Genomic DNA, 17,428 nt, shown 5'->3' on the forward strand with positions numbered 1-17,428 from the left:
TTAGACCTTTTAAATCAAATCTTTAATTGTGAAATAACAATGGGAAAAGCCTGAAAAACTCAGGTCAGGCACCATTTGTGAAAAGAAACAGAATTAACATTACCTATGCTGATCTTTCATCCGAACTGAGACAGGCCTAAACTTTTTTGGCAGGTTTAATGTATATCGTGGCCAATACCGCGACTTTATGCGAAACATGGAGGAGCAGGGCAACTAGGCCGGCAACTACTTGATTTCTGCATTTAACTATGCATGTGCAGACCCTGGAGGTTGCTGTCTGAATTGCTGTTTCAATAATAGTGTTGATGGCCTCACTGTTATGCCTACCTGAAATTTGTGTCTGTGCAGACCTGTTGCTGCAATGTGTTCTCCAGTGGGAAGTTTTTTTCTAGCAGGTTGGTGATTTGTTGGAAACTACAAGAAACTTCTGGAGTATAGGTATCCTGCCCAGTGACTAAGATGGATCCTCATGCAACGCTTATTCCATCTCTTCTGTGAGTGCAAGCTTCTAGTGGTTTAAACTAAGACCTGTCAATAACAGTTGGATAAAAGTCAAAGAAACCTTGCCAGTGCTCCACCTCTGACCTTCAAACAGTTTCTCCTTTCCTTTCTAGCCCATATTTGTTACATCATACAGGGGGTGGGGCAAATTATAACTTTGTAGATTAATCAAGAAACTTTGTCACACATGCCAACATCAAGAGAAACCATTTGGCTTCTCTGCTGTTTAATTTTGAGGTGGATTCCCAAATTTGGGATGTCATCTTAGGAGTCATACTGTCTGTGTTTGTTGCTTTATTGTGGCCTTTAACAATTGAGGAGTGTAAGCACACTGAAAATAGAACATATGATATTTTGTGATCTAAAATTGTAACTTCTGTGAAATTTAGAATGTGTTCCCCAATCCTCATTTTCCAAAAAATAAACTTGCACATTATAGTGCTTACATTGCCACAAATTTGACCTGCCAGGTTACTGGCTACTTTGGACATAAAAGATGCATTTCAACCACTTGGATTGCACAGATATACAGCACAGAAAAATGTAACCATGGATGGCATTTTCCCTGTTTGGACTTGCTAAGTTCTTCAAGTTACATGATTATCGCACACTTGAGCCCTCAGTACTTGGTAACTATCCAATTAAAAATGACTTTCTAATGAAGCTGTGGGGCATTCTTTCTTTTAAAGTTTCTAATAAGTGGAAAACAAAAGCTACAAATGCGCTATACATGGTTTTCTGGCTCTTTCTGACTTAAGTTTCTGAGTTTCGAATGTGCATTTGACTTTGATGTCTCAGTGTAGTAGATCAACCAAAGGTATTTCTTATTGTATCATTCAAAATGTTTAAGCCATTCATGATTAGGAATTAGAATTAGATTTTCTGAAGACTTTTCAATTATGATGGCCATGGAAAGTTTTCTTTATGTACTCAGCCCTGGGTACAAAATGGTTGAATATTTAGAATTAAAACAAATATATATATATTTTTTAACACACTCAAGAAGTAATACTTAAAGCTTTTAACAACAACTTTTATGTACATCTTTAATGTTATAAACCAAAATTTGACACAACCACAGAAGGAGAAAGGACCAAAGAAGATGACTTTGGTGTTCCACAAAAGGAAAGCTAATCCAAGAGTGAGTATCAGTCTGGCAGTCTGTCTCAGATGCAGGCAGTGTTGGGTTTAAACAAGGTAGTGGAGAAGTAGAGCTGGGTAAATGTGAAGTTGTCCTTCATGAGTGCACAAGTTCATGATTGCTTTTCCTAGTCATGTGTCATAGATCAAGCCAACTTGAGTTACCATCTTATGACATTTTTTGGTTCCTTCTCCAGCTCAAAAGACATTGAGAATAGTTTTATTTCTGCCAACAACATCACTACCCTCTGAGATTGGGTAACTAAACACATTATTTTCCTGGTCTACAGTAAATTTAAAAACTGAATATTTTCCAAAGTTTTTTGTATTTCATTGCTGCATCTTTTAACTATCCCACCCTCAAAAGTTATGTCATTGGAAAGTAGCTTGTCTGGGTAGCTATTAAATCAGTATTTTAAAGAGTGATTGGTTTTTGGCATGAAATGTTATAGCCTGAGATGGAAGGAATGCACAGTTAATTCTAGCCCCACTTCTCCACAGCTTGTAACAATAGGTTAAGTGTTTAATTCACCCACAGAACTGGCCAATTGTTTACCTTTGATGCAGTTATTCCCAGCATAAAAAGAGTCTAACCAGACTTCTTTCAGTAAACACAAAAAATAATTAATTATAAAACAAACTACTTTTTAAAAATGCAAGTTAATAAACTGGGTAACATACAAGTTTAGTTTAGAAGTGGAACGATTTTCCCTTTTTTAGAAAAAAATATTTGAACCCTCAACACGCACAAAACGGGACAAAACAAATACGCTCCCTTGCAGAGGCCGGAGTATGGGAGCGCTTCTTTTAAAAGGATAAAATTCGAAGAGATCTGAACGCTGTTGATTTAGCAGAATTCTGCTCACAATAGGTTGGGAAGTTTTTTCAGATGGATTTGTTGGTGAAACTGTCCTTGATAACTTACTTATCTCAACTTTGCAGACGTTCAAAAGAAAACAGATGATTTATTCCAATGAGACATTTCTGCAGATAGTTTAACACATAGTGGGGCAGAGAGAGCGAAAGAGAGAAAGTCTCTTTCTTGCAGCCTGCTTCAAAGGCACACACAGACAGAGACACACAGACGCAGCATGAGTTTTAAAAACAGATTTTTCAGAGAATACTTTTCTAAGGCCAGGTGTTTTTAACCATTCATCAAGAGCCTTTAACCTGGCAACAGCAGTTCTTTGTTAACTTAGATATACAAAGTATCACTTCCCTCCCCAGGTGTTCCTATCTTGACCCGTAGTTTCTTAAAGAATGTCACAGCACAAATTAATATTGCAATTTTAAAAAAAAACTCGGGAGGAAGAATGTCCAAAATTCAATAACCTTCAAATTTTCCAAAAATGGGTTCCTCACAGAAAGCATTTCACTTGTGAAGTTGTGTTAATGTGTCACTAGAATGCTTTCTGATTACTATTCCAAAAGTATCTGCTAGGATGTTGACTTGTTACCTTGGACTGTTTGTGATATGTAGTTGTGACATTTGGAATTTTTTGATATTTTTCCACAAAGAATTTGGAAAATTAACTTTTATATATTGAAGCATAGAATATTCACAAAAGACACCAAGATAATGGCAAAGAAATTTCTGGCAAACAAATGACAAGTTCACTGCTCCCACAATTATTAATGTTTTTTTTTAAAAAGACACCAATTTTTGCAAGGAATAAATATGGCATGAATTGCAAATCGCTACAAATTTTTGGACTATTTATGCTGCTCCATCTCTGGCCTTGGAAAACAGGGGCTCAATGTTAACTTTTTCAGTGTCAAGAAATTGTTGGATTTGTCATATAAAGGGAACAGTTGAAACTGTTAAATTTCAGTCCTGCAGATCATAAACTGTTTTGAGAGGTTTTCTGAATTTACACTTTTATCTTTTTCCTTTCCCTTGTCTCTTTTTTCTTCTCCCTCTCTTTCTCTTAATCCAATTTTTTTCTTTTTCTCTTTGTATCTGTTTTGCCTCTAATTCATCCTATTTCTTCATTGTTTACTCTGCTACATTATCTTTAAATATCATTAGGCCCAATAGTCTATCTCCTTAACCAATGTTCACGTAATGTTCCCTTAACCCTACTGCACATTATCTGCTCACATTTCCAGGAATCTGCATTATAGATATAGCATAATTTGAAGGGTGAGGTTTTAAATCCACTTCATGGCATTTGCTGCAAGCTGCGCTGCTCCAGCAATTTCTAGGTCGTTAGGTGAATAAAATGCGAGTGAGTTAAATTTTGTTCTTTTGCTATAAACCATAAATAGTAAAAAGATGTGAAGAATAACTTGCACTTAAAGCACCTTTTAGGACCACAGGACATCCCACAGCATTTTGTAGCTAGTTAAGTACTTTCGAAGTGTACTGTTGTGATGTAATGTTGAACATTAGCTCATAATCTTTTTACTTCTGTGGTCCCCTCCTGCGTTGTGAAAATTCCACAGATCCACTGCAATACAAGTTGTTTTAATAAAAATTAGCAATGCAATTAATGTGAAACTTGCTGATTTTGAGCTACTATTTTGTCAAGACATGGAGATCTGAATATGCAGTAGGAGGCTCCCTATGCTCCATTTACCAGATCCATGACCAAGTTATGAGGTGGATTTCAGGCAGAGAAAAGGGAACTTATTTCACGGAAGGAATACTCAGGATAAAAGCAAACTGTGATCGAGTAACCAAGAGACAGAATCAATCCTAAGGTCCCAATCCCATACCTCTGTTATCCCTCCTGACTTGACTCCGTGTATTTCCGAAGTTGTAGTTGGTGAGTGAACCTGGGAAATGGTACTGGATTTAAACGCTGACAACATCAATATGACTGACACCCTGCTATTGGTCCTGTGTAAAGAGATTTTCATTACCCCATGACTGTAAATCCTGATGCTCTGTTGTGGATATTTTGTAGTACAGGCATAAAATGTCAGCTATGACATTGAGAAACACTTTTTTAAAAAGTCACTCGTGGGATATGGGTGTTGCTGTAGGCCAGCATTTATTGCCCATCCCTAATAGCCCTTGAGAAGGTGGTGGTTTTGCTGCTGCCTTGAACCGCTGGAGCCCATGTGGTGTAGGTATATCACTAAGCTGTTAGGGATTTCCAGGATTTTGACCCAGCAATTGTATTTCCAAGTCAGGATGGTGTGACACGTGCAGGTGGTGGTGTTCCCATGTATCTGCTGCCCTTGTATTTCTAGATGACAGTGGCCATGGGTTTGGAAGGTGCTTCTAAGAAGCCTTGAGTTCCTGCAGTGCATCTTGTAGATGGTAGACATTGCTGCCACGGTGCGTCGGTGGTGGAGGGAGTGAATGTTTGTGGATGGGGTGCCAATCAAGCTGACTGCTTTGTCCTGGATGGTGTCGAGCTTCTTGAGTGTTGTGGGAGCTGCACTCATCCAGGCAAGTGGAGAGTATTCCATCGTACTCCTGACTTGTGCCTTGTAGATGATGGACAGGCTTTGGGGAGTCAGGAGGTGAGTTATTCACCACTATTCCTAGCCTTTGACCTGTTCTTGTAGCCATAGTATGTGTATGGCTAGTCCAGTTCAGTTCCTGATCAATGGTAACGACCAGGATGTTGATAGTGGGGATTTCAGCAATGGTAATGCCATTTGAATGTCAAGGGATGATGGGAGATGTTGGGAGTTGGTCATTATCTGGCACTTGAGTGGCGCGAATGTTGCCACTTGTCAAGGCAAGCCTGCATTTCAGTATCTGAGGAGTTGTGAATGGTGCTAAACATTGTGAAATCATCAGTGAGCATCCCCACTTCTGACATTTATGGAAGGAAGGTCAATGATGAAGCAGCTGAAGATGGCTGGGGCTAGGATACTGCCCTGAGGAACTCTAGTGATGCCCTGGAACCAAGATTATAGGCCTCCAACAACCACAACCATCTTCCTTTGTACTAGGTATCACTCGAACCAGTGGAGAGTTTCCCCCCCGATTCCCATTGACTCCAATTTTGCTAGGGCTCCTTGATGCAACATTCGGTCAAATGCTGCCTTGATGTCAAGGGCAGTCACTCTCACCTCGCCTCTGCTGTTCAGCTCTTTTGTCCATGTTTTGAACCAAAGCTGTAATGAGGCCAGGAGCTGAGTGATTCTGGCAGAACCCAAACTGAGTGTTAGTGAGCAGCCAATCGCTAAGCGAGTGCTGCTTGACATCACTTTGCTGATGATCAAGAGTAGATTGATGGGACAGTAATTGGCTGGGTTGGATTAGTCCTGCTTTTTGTGTACAAGACATACCTGGGTAATTTTCCAAATTGCTGGGTAGATACAAGTGTTGTGGCTGTATTGGAACAGCTTGGCTGGGGTTTCAGCAAGTTCTGGAGCACTAGTCTTCAGTACCATTACTGGAATATAGTCAGGGTCCCATAGCCTTTGTAGCATCCCCTGCCTTCATCTGTTTCTTGACATCACATGGAGTGAATCAAATGGCTGAAAACTGGCATCTGTGATGCTGAGACCTCCGGAGGAGGCCGAGATGGATCATCCACTTGGTATTTGTGGCTGAAAATTGTAGCAAGTGCTTCAGCCTTATCATTTGCAGTGGTCTGCTGGGCTCCCCCATCCTTGAGGATGGGTTATTTGTGGAGCCTCTCCCTCCAGTGAGGTTGTTTAATTGTCCACCACCATTCATGACTGACTGTGGCAGGGCTGCAGAGCTTAGGTATGATCCGTTCCTTGTGGAATTGCTTAGTTCTGTCTATCACATGTTGCTTATGCTGTTTGGCATGCAAGTAGTCCTGTGTTGGAGCTTCACCAGGTTAACACCTTTTTATGCATGCTTGGTGCTGCTTCTGGCATGCCCTCCTGCACTCATCATTGAACCAGTGTTGATCCCCTGGCTTGGTGGTAATGGTGGAGTCTGTAGCCATGAGGCTACAGATTGTGCTTAACTACAATTTTGCTGCTGACAGCCCACAGCACCTCATGGATGCCCAGTCGTGAGTTGCTAGATCTGTTTGAAATATATCCCATTTAGCCTGGTGGTGGTACCATACAATATGATGGAGGGTATCCTCCATGTGAAGATGGGACTTTGTCTCCACAAGGACTGTGCAGTGGTCACTCCTATGATTGTCATTTTAAAAAAAATTCATTCATGGGATTTGGGCTTTGCTGGCTGGGCCAGCATTTATTGCCTATCCCTAACTGCCCTTGAGAAGGTGGTGTTAGGAAGAGAGTTCCAGGATTTTGACCCAGTGACAGTGAAGGAACGACTATTTGTTTCCAAGTCAAGATGGTGAGTGACTTGGAGGGGAACTTCCAGATAGTGGTGTTCCCATCTATCTGCTGCCCTTGTCCTTCTAGATGGTAGTGGTCATGGGCTTGGAAGGTGATGTCGAAGGAACTTTGGTGAATTCCTGCAGTGCATCTTGCAGATGGTACACGCTGCTGCCACAGTGCGTTTGTGGATGTGGTACTTATCAAGCGGGCTGCTTTGTCCTGGTTGGTGTCAAGCTGCTTGAGTGTTGTGGGAGCTGCACTCATCCAGGCAAGTGGAGAGCGTTCCATTACACTCCTGACTTGTGCCATGTAAATGATGGACAGGCTTTGGGGAGTCGGGAGGTGAGTTACTCAGCGCATGATTCCCAGCCTCTGACCCGCTCTTGTAGCCACAGTATTTATATGGCTGTGGCAGCAAGATGGGTGAGGTCAAGTATATTTTCCCCACTTGGTTCCTTCACCACCTGCAGACTCAGTTTAGCAGCTATGTCTTTTAGACTCAGCCAGCTTGGTCAGTAGTGGTGCTACCGAGCCACTTTTGGTGATGGACATTAAGTTCCCCAGCTAGGTTATATTCTGCGCCCTTGCCACCCTTGGTGATTCATCCAAGTGATGTTCAACATGGAGGAGCACTGATTCATCAACTGTGGGGGGGTGGTACATTGTAATCAGCAGGAATTTTCCTTGCCTATGTTTGACCTGATGCCATGAGACTTCATGGGGCCTGGAGTGGATGAATAAATGGATGAATTTGAGCAACAGGCTAATTTGCTCCTCTTAGTTCATCAGACCCAATCATATAGTCAGCCAACTGAAGGGGAATTATCTGTAGAATGATGTCCTACTGGTGTAGTTAAGGATGAGTAGCCCTCAGTGACTCTGAAACTATGCTCAATGTGACATCTTGATAGCTGCAGTTTTTGGGGCTATCGTTGGCAGCAGCATTTATCTAGATCCAATCACTGATATTGAGATAAAAACAAAAAACTGCGGATGGTAGAAATCTAAAACAAAAACAGAATTACCTGGAAAAACTCAGCAGGTCTGGCAGCATTGGCGGAGAAGAAAAGAGTTGACGTTTCGAGTCCTCATAACCCTTCAACAGAACTATCTGAATCCAAGGAAGGGGTGAAATATAAGCTGGTTTAGGTTTGGGGGAGGGGGGGGGCAGGGTTTGGTGGGGGGCAGGGTTTGGTGGGGGGGGAGAGAAGTGGAGGGGGGTGGTGTGATTGTAGGGACAAACAAGCAGTGATAGAAGCAGATCATCAAAAGATGTCACAGACAAAAGAACAAAAGAACACAGGTGTTGAAGTTGGTGATATTATCTAAACGAATGTGCTAATTAAGAATGGATGGTAGGGCACTCAAGGTATAGCTGTAGTGGGGGTGAGGGGAGCATACACTATTTAAAAATAATGGAAATAGGTGGGAAAAGAAATCTATATAAATTATTGGAAAAAACAAAAGGAAGGGGGAAGAAACGGAAAGGGGGTGGGGATGGAGGAGGGAGTTCAAGACCTAAAGTTGTTGAATTCAATATTCAGTCCGGAAGGCTGTAAATTGCCTTGTCGGAAGATGAGGTGCTGTTCCTCCAGTTTGCGTTGGGCTTCACTGGAACAATGCAGCAAGCTAAGGACAGACATGTGGGCAAGAGAGCAGTGTGGAGTGTTAAAATGGCAAGCAACAGGGAGGTTTGGGTCATTCTTGCGGACAGACCGCAGGTGTTCTGCAAAGCGGTCGCCCAGTTTACGTTTGGTCTCTCCAATGTAGAGGAGACCGCATTGGGAGCAACGAATGCAGTAGACTAAGTTGGGGGAAATGCAAGTGAAATGCTGCTTCACTTGAAAGGAGTGTTTGGGCCCTTGGACGGTGAGGAGAGAGGAAGTGAAGGGGCAGGTGTTACATCTTTTGCGTGGGCATTGGGAGGTGCCATAGGTGGGGGTTGAGGAGTAGGGGGTGATGGAGGAGTGCACCAGGGTGTCCCGGAGGGAACGATCCCTACGGAATGCCGATGGGGGGTGAAGGGAAGATGTGTTTGGTGGTGGCATCATGCTGGAGTTGGCGGAAATGGCGGAGGATGATCCTTTGAATGCGGAGGCTGGTGGGGTGATAAGTGAGGACAAGGGGGACCCTATCATGTTTCTGGGAGGGAGGAGAAGGCGTGAGGGCGGATGCGCAGGAGATGGGCCGGACACGGTTGACGGCCCTGTCAACAACCATGGGTGGAAAACCTCGGTTAAGGAAGAAGGAGGACATGTCAGAGGAACTATTTTTGAAGGTAGCATCATCGGAACAGATGTGACGGAGACGAAGGAACTGAGAGAATGGAATGGAGTCCTTACAGGAAGTGGGGTGTGAGGAGCTGTAGTCGAGGTAGCTGTGGGAGTCGGTAGGCTTGTAATGGATATTGGTGGACAGTCTATCACCAGAGATTGAGACCTCTCTGTCGCTTGCCATTTTAACACTCCATCCTGCTCTCTTGCCCACATGTCTGTCCTTGGCTTGCTGCATTGTTCCAGTGAAGCCCAACGCAAACTGGAGGAACAACACCTCATCTTCCGACTAGGCACTTTACAGCCTTCTGGACTGAGTATTGAATTCAACAACTTTAGGTCTTGAACTCCCTCCTCCATCCGCACCCTCTTTCTGTTTCTTCCCCCTTCCTTTTGTTTTTTCCAATAATTTATATAGATTTTTCTTTTCCCACCTATTTCCATTAATTTTAAATATTTTTAAATCTTTTATGCTCCCCCCACCCCCACTAGAGCTATACCTTGAGTGCCCTACCATCCATTCTTAATTAGCACATTCATTTAGATAATATCACCAACTTCAACACCTATGTGTTCTTTTGTCTGTAACATCTTTTGATGATCTGCTACTATCACTGCTTGCTTGTCCCTACAACCACACCACCCCCCTCCACTTCTAAACCCGCCCCCCCCACCTCCCCAAACACCTTAAACCAGCTTATATTTCACCCCTTCCTTGGATTCACCTAGTTCTGTTGAAGGGTCATGAGGACTCGAAACGTCAACTGTTTTCTTCTCTGCCGATGCTGCCAGACCTGCTGAGTTTTTCCAGGTAATTCTGTTTTTGTCACTGATATTGAGCACCACCTTTTGTTCATAGAAACATCAATAATTTATGACCCAGGAGGCTGCCTTTGGCCCATCATGTATAAATCTGATTGAGGACCCTTGCTGCTGGACAATCAATAGGCAATTTGCAGGCAAACAGCAATGATATAGATTGGTAGCAGTCAAACATTTTGTAGGATCCCCTTTCAAATGGGTTAGTAATTACGGACTCGTATCTAAATTATAATTTTATATAATAGCCATAATATGCATTGCTATGTGTGAAGAATGCTTTAATAATGCTTTTAGGAAAACAGGTATTTACTTACAGATAACAGTGAAAGGGTGTACCTACTTCTTACTGCAGAGTCCATCTTGGCAGGAGCCCAGGGAAGGAGAACTTGGAGAAAGCACTAGAAGAACAGGATCCTGGAGAGAACATTTGAGGAGCAGAGGAAAATAGAAGTATGAGGGTGACACAGCAGCCTCTGGTTGCAACTCACTCACTTGTGTTTGACCATGGCACCCACTTGTGGCCTGACCCTGTGTTGCAAACTTCTGTTTGAAACCACAGACGTAGATGACTCGATCATCTGTTTCAGATGTTGGTTAAGGGATAAATGTGGGATAAGACAAGAATTGTACTCCCCTGGTCTTCCATTTATGCCATGGCAGCATTTAGGTCCACCTGAGTGAGCAGATGAAGCTTCTGTTTAATATCCCATTGGAAAATCAGCAGCTAATAAAAGCTTCACTGCTATTATGTTGGAAAGTTTTTGGCCCTTGGTTGTGAGGAGATTTAAAAAAAGAAGGGAGACACTGTCAGGGTTTTAAAAATACAAGGATAGTCAGATCCAGAAAAGGCTGTAAGGAAAGTACTTAAGAGGGTACTTTAAGTGAAACAAGATGGCCTCTGACTTGGAAGCCTAGTTTGTTAATTATTTTGTATTAAGCAAAGACAAGTTGCACTTTGAACTAAATGAATCTGACCACAACTGTTGCTCTGGATGTTCACTTACTATAAAATAAAATATATGGTATCCGGACACATCTTAAGCGTTTGCTTTATCTTCCTTGAAGAAATTAATGAAACGTACAAAAGGCAAGAAAATAAGTGTTCAGATTATAACAGGATACTATTATCAGACCTTTGGATTATGTAGTTCAGTATTGAGCAATGCTGGTATCTCTAACAGAAATGGGTGGAATTTCCTGTATATTGTCTATTCTTTCCCAGAGATCAGTGCAATCAGTAAAACAATTACCCAGTTAAAAAGATTCCGAAAATGAGAGAGTAATTGTTACCCACATAATCACACTGTCCAAATTTTCTTTTCTTATGTCTGTCTGTTAATCTTTGCACCCACTTACTGCTAATCAGATTGGCAGGAAATTTAGGTTTAAATTGACATTTCAGAATGGGCAGGATTTTGGACGTAACTTCCCAATTACACCACCATTGGAAATTCCATCTCAAGATGTTACATCAACTATAGATGTAACTAGCAACACTGTACCACAAATATATCTAAGGTTGGCCAGCAGAGCGTTACTCAAAGGAAGCTGCTGTGATTTTAAACTCAAATCTTGGTCATAAATGTGCCATACCACCTGTCCCTTTTAGAGAAGTTTATGCAGAAAAACACCTTTGATCACAAGTCCATCAGGCAATGGTCCACACACAACATTGTTGAGGACTTGCGGGAAAAGATGGTGGATCCTGTTGCATGGTTTTCTGAGCAGATAGAATGCCCCGTTGACAGAATTTACAAACAAGCACCAAGATGTAGCAAGGCTGATGGTGAGAAAGGCCCTTTGTGCATGCCAGGAGTATTGCCTGCTCTGCATGCTGCCATTGAGGCAGCTGCAGTTGGGAAAAGATATTCGCCCATTTGCTTCTGGAATGTACCTTTGCATAGAAGGTCTGGAAAAAGTGGCTTTCGTCGAGGTTCATCCTGAGCAGCTCCATGATGTAAGACTCTGCGCTTTGGGCTGTTGACAGGACATGCTCTAAGACAAACATCATATGCTGCAGGAGGGCCTTTAACTCAGTGAAATGCACTCTTTGGCTGCCCGAAACTTGTTGGTTGTCTTCTACAAAGAGTTTTCAACAAAAGAGTGTTGCAGACTGGCACATTACAAGATCCTGGACTATGTGCTGAAGCATGTACTGAAGCTTGGGACAGTTACTGCAAAGGTTCCATGGGGAAAGGACACTCTTAAGGTCCACCTACCATAGCACAATGGGGGCCTGGAAACTGTCTAAAACCCTGTCAGTTGGCATCTCTGTCCTGGAATGTATATTGTAAATATCATGTAATTGCAATTGTATTGAGGTGCCTCAGAGTGCCAGATGCTGTATGGAAAGAACTTGAACTGTATGTTTTTGGGGAAAAAAAGTTACAGGATTGGGATTGCCTACTGTTACTATATTTGTTTTCTGTGAGGTATAGGGATAGAAAGTAATTATGGCCATGCACTTGATAGAGTATATGGTATGGAATAAGACTGCGGATTCCTTCTGAGAACTATTTTATAGCTCGTTTTTAAAGAACAAACCAGTGAGGTGAGTTTCAGGAACAGGTTCCAAATTGCAACTTCGGACTGATGTACTTTTACTGTTTGTGCCTTTGAACAACTCTTTGTGAAGGAACCTATACCATAGTTCACCTTGTTCTCAAAGGTGGCTGGTGTGATCCGTCCATGAATTGACATGATATGTACTGCAGTTCCTCTGTACTGTTTGGTAACAATAAAAAGGTTCATTGTTCACCCCAGTGGACTTTGCCATATTACTTTTGTACATAAAATCGTCTTTCAGCTCCTAGGGAGTGAGGGCTTATCTATGAGAGCAGACTTGCTACTTTGAGAGTGAGGGGAAAAAAATCTGTGCTGAACCCTATTTGAAACTATGCTTGCTTTGTTGATGAAAAAATGCTATTCAGTCCTTTTGTTTTGTTTGAAGTCAAAAGGGAAAGAGTGCCATTTTGATTTATGACCATCGAAGACCTGTGAATGCTTTCATAGCATTTAAGTCTCCTTTTTGAAATATTTTCTAAAACACATCTCTTGTTGTGAAATGATTTGCTTTTTATTTTGTGTTCCAATCAGTTTTGACCCATAAATCTTTTATCAGTTGAATATTTGGTCACAGCTAGACTTTTGTTTCATGTAATTAAAACTAGATTCATAAGTGCACTTGACTTGGTGCAAGATCAGTTTATAATAAAGAACTGTCAGAGATATAGTACAGTATGTTTAATGCACTTGGTCAATACACAAAAACTGATGAAGTAGCCCTGTCTTTTGCTTTATTAAACTGGATTTTCTGTGTGCTAAAGTCCAGATTTCTTAAATGGTTTTCTTTTGTTTTATCAGGTTACAGTTAAAGGTTTTGCACCACTTCTTCAGTTTGCATACACTGCCAAACTTCTTTTGAACAAAGAAAATGTGTTGGATGTCTGTAGAAGTGTAGAATTTCTTGGAATCCATAATATAGAAAAAAGTTGTTTCAGCTTTCTTCAAGCCAGACTCTTTGGGAAGGGCAGAGATCATGCAGGATTTCCAAGAAAGGCATGTTGTACATCTAGTTGTCAGAAAACAAATCTAAAAATTCCTGTTGGTGACAATGAAAATTCAGAAGCCGATGACGATGTGGAAGAATTCCTTGAATCTGAAAACCCGAAGAGTCCTTGTCCCAAATTACGTAAATGCATTGAAGTTGGGAAAATTTGTCCAAAAGTTCAAAGTGAAGCCTCTGAAGTCAAGTATTCCTGTTTGAAACAGAGTGGATGGGCAAGTTCATCTCTTTGCCCCAAATACAGAAAGTTTCAGTTAGCCTGTGGGAAGGAACGACTGACGTCATGGGGTAATACTTTGTCATTGCCAAATTCTTCATTAGAACAAATACTTTCCAAACAGCAAATTGAATCTTGTCAAAGCCTGACGTTCCCCCTCGAGTCAGAGGATGAACGTGCAAACTTTATTGAAAAAGATAGTGATAGCACATCTATGGAGGGGGAGGGTGGAGTCTGTGATGAAGGGAACATTGAAATGAAGAAGCAAATGAATGCAAGGTGTCCATTAGCACAAGATTCTACAATTGAAGAAACACAAGGGCCATCATCACAAAATATCTCAGGTATTCAACTTAGCTGCACTGGAGAGCATTATGACTTGCCTTGTTCTCAGGCAGAGCCATTTATCCCTTTAATGTTGCAGTATGAAAATCTCCAAACGAACAGTGCTCCTCCTGCAAATATTGAAGAAACAAAAATCGAAGTTAGTCGGGGATGTGATCAGCCAAATGCATCAGAAAGAGCAGGTGGAGACTCTGAGAGGAAATCAGTTATTTTTAGCTCAGGTTACTCTAAGAGGCAAGAGAATCCGATTGCAGTCTCCAGTGGACGAAGCATTGTGGAAAGAGAAGTGGCAGAACATTTAGCAAAAGGATTCTGGAGTGAGCTTTGTGGTGCACCGTCTAGCTGTGAGGCTGAATCGTTCATTAAAGAGAAAAGTTGCCCAGGGCAGTTCAATTTGGACAGAATTTCTCAATGCCCACAGTTTTCTACCGAGTCTTGCCAAACTCTTGAAGGAAGCTCACAAAGTTCTTTCCTACTGCACTATACCTCTTCATCATCAAACTTACCTGAGTCTACTTATAGCTCTTTGAAGTGCCCATTTGCATATGATACTGGAAATTCGGTGTGTTCCAGCAGCTCAGGTATAGAGGAGCTTGAAAGCGACCAGGGACAGCAACAAGACAAATATGACACATGTACTACAAACTCAGGAGATGAATTTGGGTCCGAATCAGAGGATGACAGTGAGTCATGTTCTGCCCGAGAACAAGAATGTGAGGTAAGAAAATTGGAATACAGTTATCATGCACTTAACTCAATGCATTGTTATATCATTAGAAAACATAAAATATATTTTAAATTTGAGATGTCATGGTGAAATAATAAAGCGCGCAAACCTTAGTTTATAATGGAATGTAAGATGCTTTTAAAAATGCATTTTACTGGATTAGCAAGCTGTCCTTTCATCTGAATCTTTAATTAAAGTTCAGTATAAAATGATGGGATGCAAGTCTCTCCTCTGCATTGTAAGGGTGCATAGTTGAAGCCTTTTAGTTCAAAAGTACTACAAATTGATTAGAATTATCAACTCAAAAGGAGAAAAAAAATACTGAGTTGATATTTACTGTTTCACTTTCTACGTTTATGCTCTGTCAGTAGAAAGTTTGTATAATTTTGGAGCAGTCACTGGTTAAGTGACTTGTCCCTTTGTTAAATGCCAATAATCCATTTACCCTTTACTATCCATCTCTTCTCTGCTCTCTCTTGTCACCTCTCTCCTTTGGCTCCCTTGCTCGCTCATGCGCGTGCTCTCCCTCGCTTGTACCTGCTTTATGCTTTTTTTTACAGCGGGATCACTGTGGATGATACTCGGCATCACACCTTAGGAAGGATGTTGAAGCCTTATTGTGTGGGGAAATTACTAGAATGGAGTGATGTTAACCTTCAGTTAGTTGGAGAAGGTGGAATTGTTCTCCTTGAAACAGAAGATCAAAGGAGATTTGGTGAGAGCTGTTCAAAATCATGAAGGATCCTGTTAGAGTAAATAATAAACTCTTTCCAATGGCATAATGATGGGCAACAAGAAGATACTGATTTTAGATAATTGTCAACAAGACCAGAGGTAAAATGAAGAAAAATGCATAGCAAATTGTGTTTGAATACATAGTCTGAGAGGGTGCTGTTAGCAGATTCAATAGTAACTTTCAAAAGGGAATGGGATAAATACTTGAAGGGGAAATACTTGTAGGACAATGTGGAAAGGCCAGAAAAGGGGGTCTAATTGGATAGATCTTCCAAAGAACTGGCACAGGTATGATGGCTGACTAGCTTCCTTTTGTGCAGTTTTATTCCATGATTATAGAAGAGGCAGTAAAGCCCAGATACCATTGGATTATTAGCAGCATAATGACCTTGGGATGTCTTGCCTACCTGCCTGGTGTTTTTATTTTCCAGTCTCTATTGAACAGGCCTTCTGTTTCAAGCAACATCTTCTATTTAAGGTTGTAATGGAGGAGCAATGTTAGAGAGTTGATAGGTTTAATGTGCCCAGGAAGATCAGTAATTGTAAGCAGCTACTGACGATACATGGCTAATATTTGACCAGTTTCAAGCACTGGATAGCATGAAAGTATAGCCAAGGAGAATATGGACAAAATTAATAAAAAGTCAATGCATATAAAGGGAATGAGGAAGAAAGCCATGATATGAGAAAGGTAGCCGCAGATTGTGATGTAGAAATCAGTTTTTTAGCTGTTCAGAGAAGGTTAACGGTGATTATCTGTCAAGGGCAATGGTTATCAGAGTGGATAAATTACTGCAAGGATGTAAACTTTTGATTGTAGATGTGAAAGTTAATGTCACAAGAGGAGGTCAAGTGTTTAAGCTGGAATTGTGACCCTTTTTGTGCAGGCTAAAGGTAAAATGATCCAATTTTTTGTTGAATTGGATCTTCAATAATGGCGATAAGTTTCTTTGTTTAATTTAGGGAGAAAATGAATGGCAGGGTTTGTAATGCAAACTGGAAGGCTTTGTATAATAGAGAATATTTTTGGAGTGAACAGGTATGCTTCAGGAGCAATGATCTTCGTTTCAGTAAAACAATAGCACAGTGATGACTGTGTTTGTGCTGTGTCCTGCTGTTGCCCTGAATTCGGCAACTTCTTCAACTTTGCTTCCAATCTCCATCCTACTCTCACTGTCACATTGTCCATCCTTGACTCTTCCCTTTCCTTCCTTAACTTCTCTGTCTCCATTTCTGGCAAAAGGTCATCAACTCTCATACATTCATTTTGAGGTCAATGACTCCCATAGCTACCTTAACTACACTTCAACACACCCTACACCCTGTAAGGAATCTGTTCCACTATCCCAATTCCTCTGCCTCTATAACATCTATTTTGATGACTCAACCTTCCATACCAGTGTTTCTTAGATGAGATGTCATCCCCAACCAAGGATCCCCCTCCAATTGTGGTTAGTGGAGCCCGCAGCTGAGTCTGCCACATTTCCTGCACTTCTGCGCTCACCCCTTCCCCTCCCTCCCAGAGCCACAATAGGGTTCCCCCTTGTCCTGACCTTCCACCCCACCAGCCTCCATATTCAACTGATCAGGAGATGTAATACCTGCTCTTTTACCTCATCTTTCCAAATTGTCCTAAGCCCCAAACACTCCTTCAGGGTGAGCTAGCTATTAACATGTACCTAATTCAATTTAGTCTACTAAACACGCTGCTCACAATGCCGTCTCATCTACATAGGGAAAACCAAATACAGATTGGGTGACCACTTTAGGGAACACCTCTGTTCAGTCCACAAGTATGACCCTCAGCTTCCGATGGCACTTCATTTTAATTCTCCACCTTGCTTTAACCCTGACATCTCTGTCCCTGG

The 17,428-nt window shown here is 41.5% G+C and overlaps 1 protein-coding gene across 11 annotated transcripts in view; it reads left to right on the forward strand.

Annotated features, from left to right (window-relative positions):
* Window positions 1-17,428, forward strand: part of LOC121290385 (transcription regulator protein BACH1-like) — a 117,916-nt gene that overhangs the window by 49,781 nt on the left and 50,707 nt on the right. For 10 of the 11 annotated variants that reach the window (XR_005945792.1, XM_041210795.1, XM_041210794.1 and 7 more), the window contains exons 3-4: window positions 1,583-1,642; window positions 13,335-14,816. Coding sequence is in view for 10 of the 11 variants with exons in the window: in XM_041210795.1 (XP_041066729.1) it covers window positions 1,583-1,642; window positions 13,335-14,816 (1,542 nt within the window). In the remaining variant the exon portion in view is untranslated. The remainder of the gene's footprint in view (window positions 1-1,582; window positions 1,643-13,334; window positions 14,817-17,428) is intronic. The other variant, XM_041210792.1, reaches the window with a different exon arrangement.

This window comes from Carcharodon carcharias, chromosome 18 (genome assembly GCF_017639515.1).
Source record: "Carcharodon carcharias isolate sCarCar2 chromosome 18, sCarCar2.pri, whole genome shotgun sequence".
Taxonomy (NCBI): Eukaryota; Metazoa; Chordata; class Chondrichthyes; order Lamniformes; family Lamnidae; genus Carcharodon; species Carcharodon carcharias.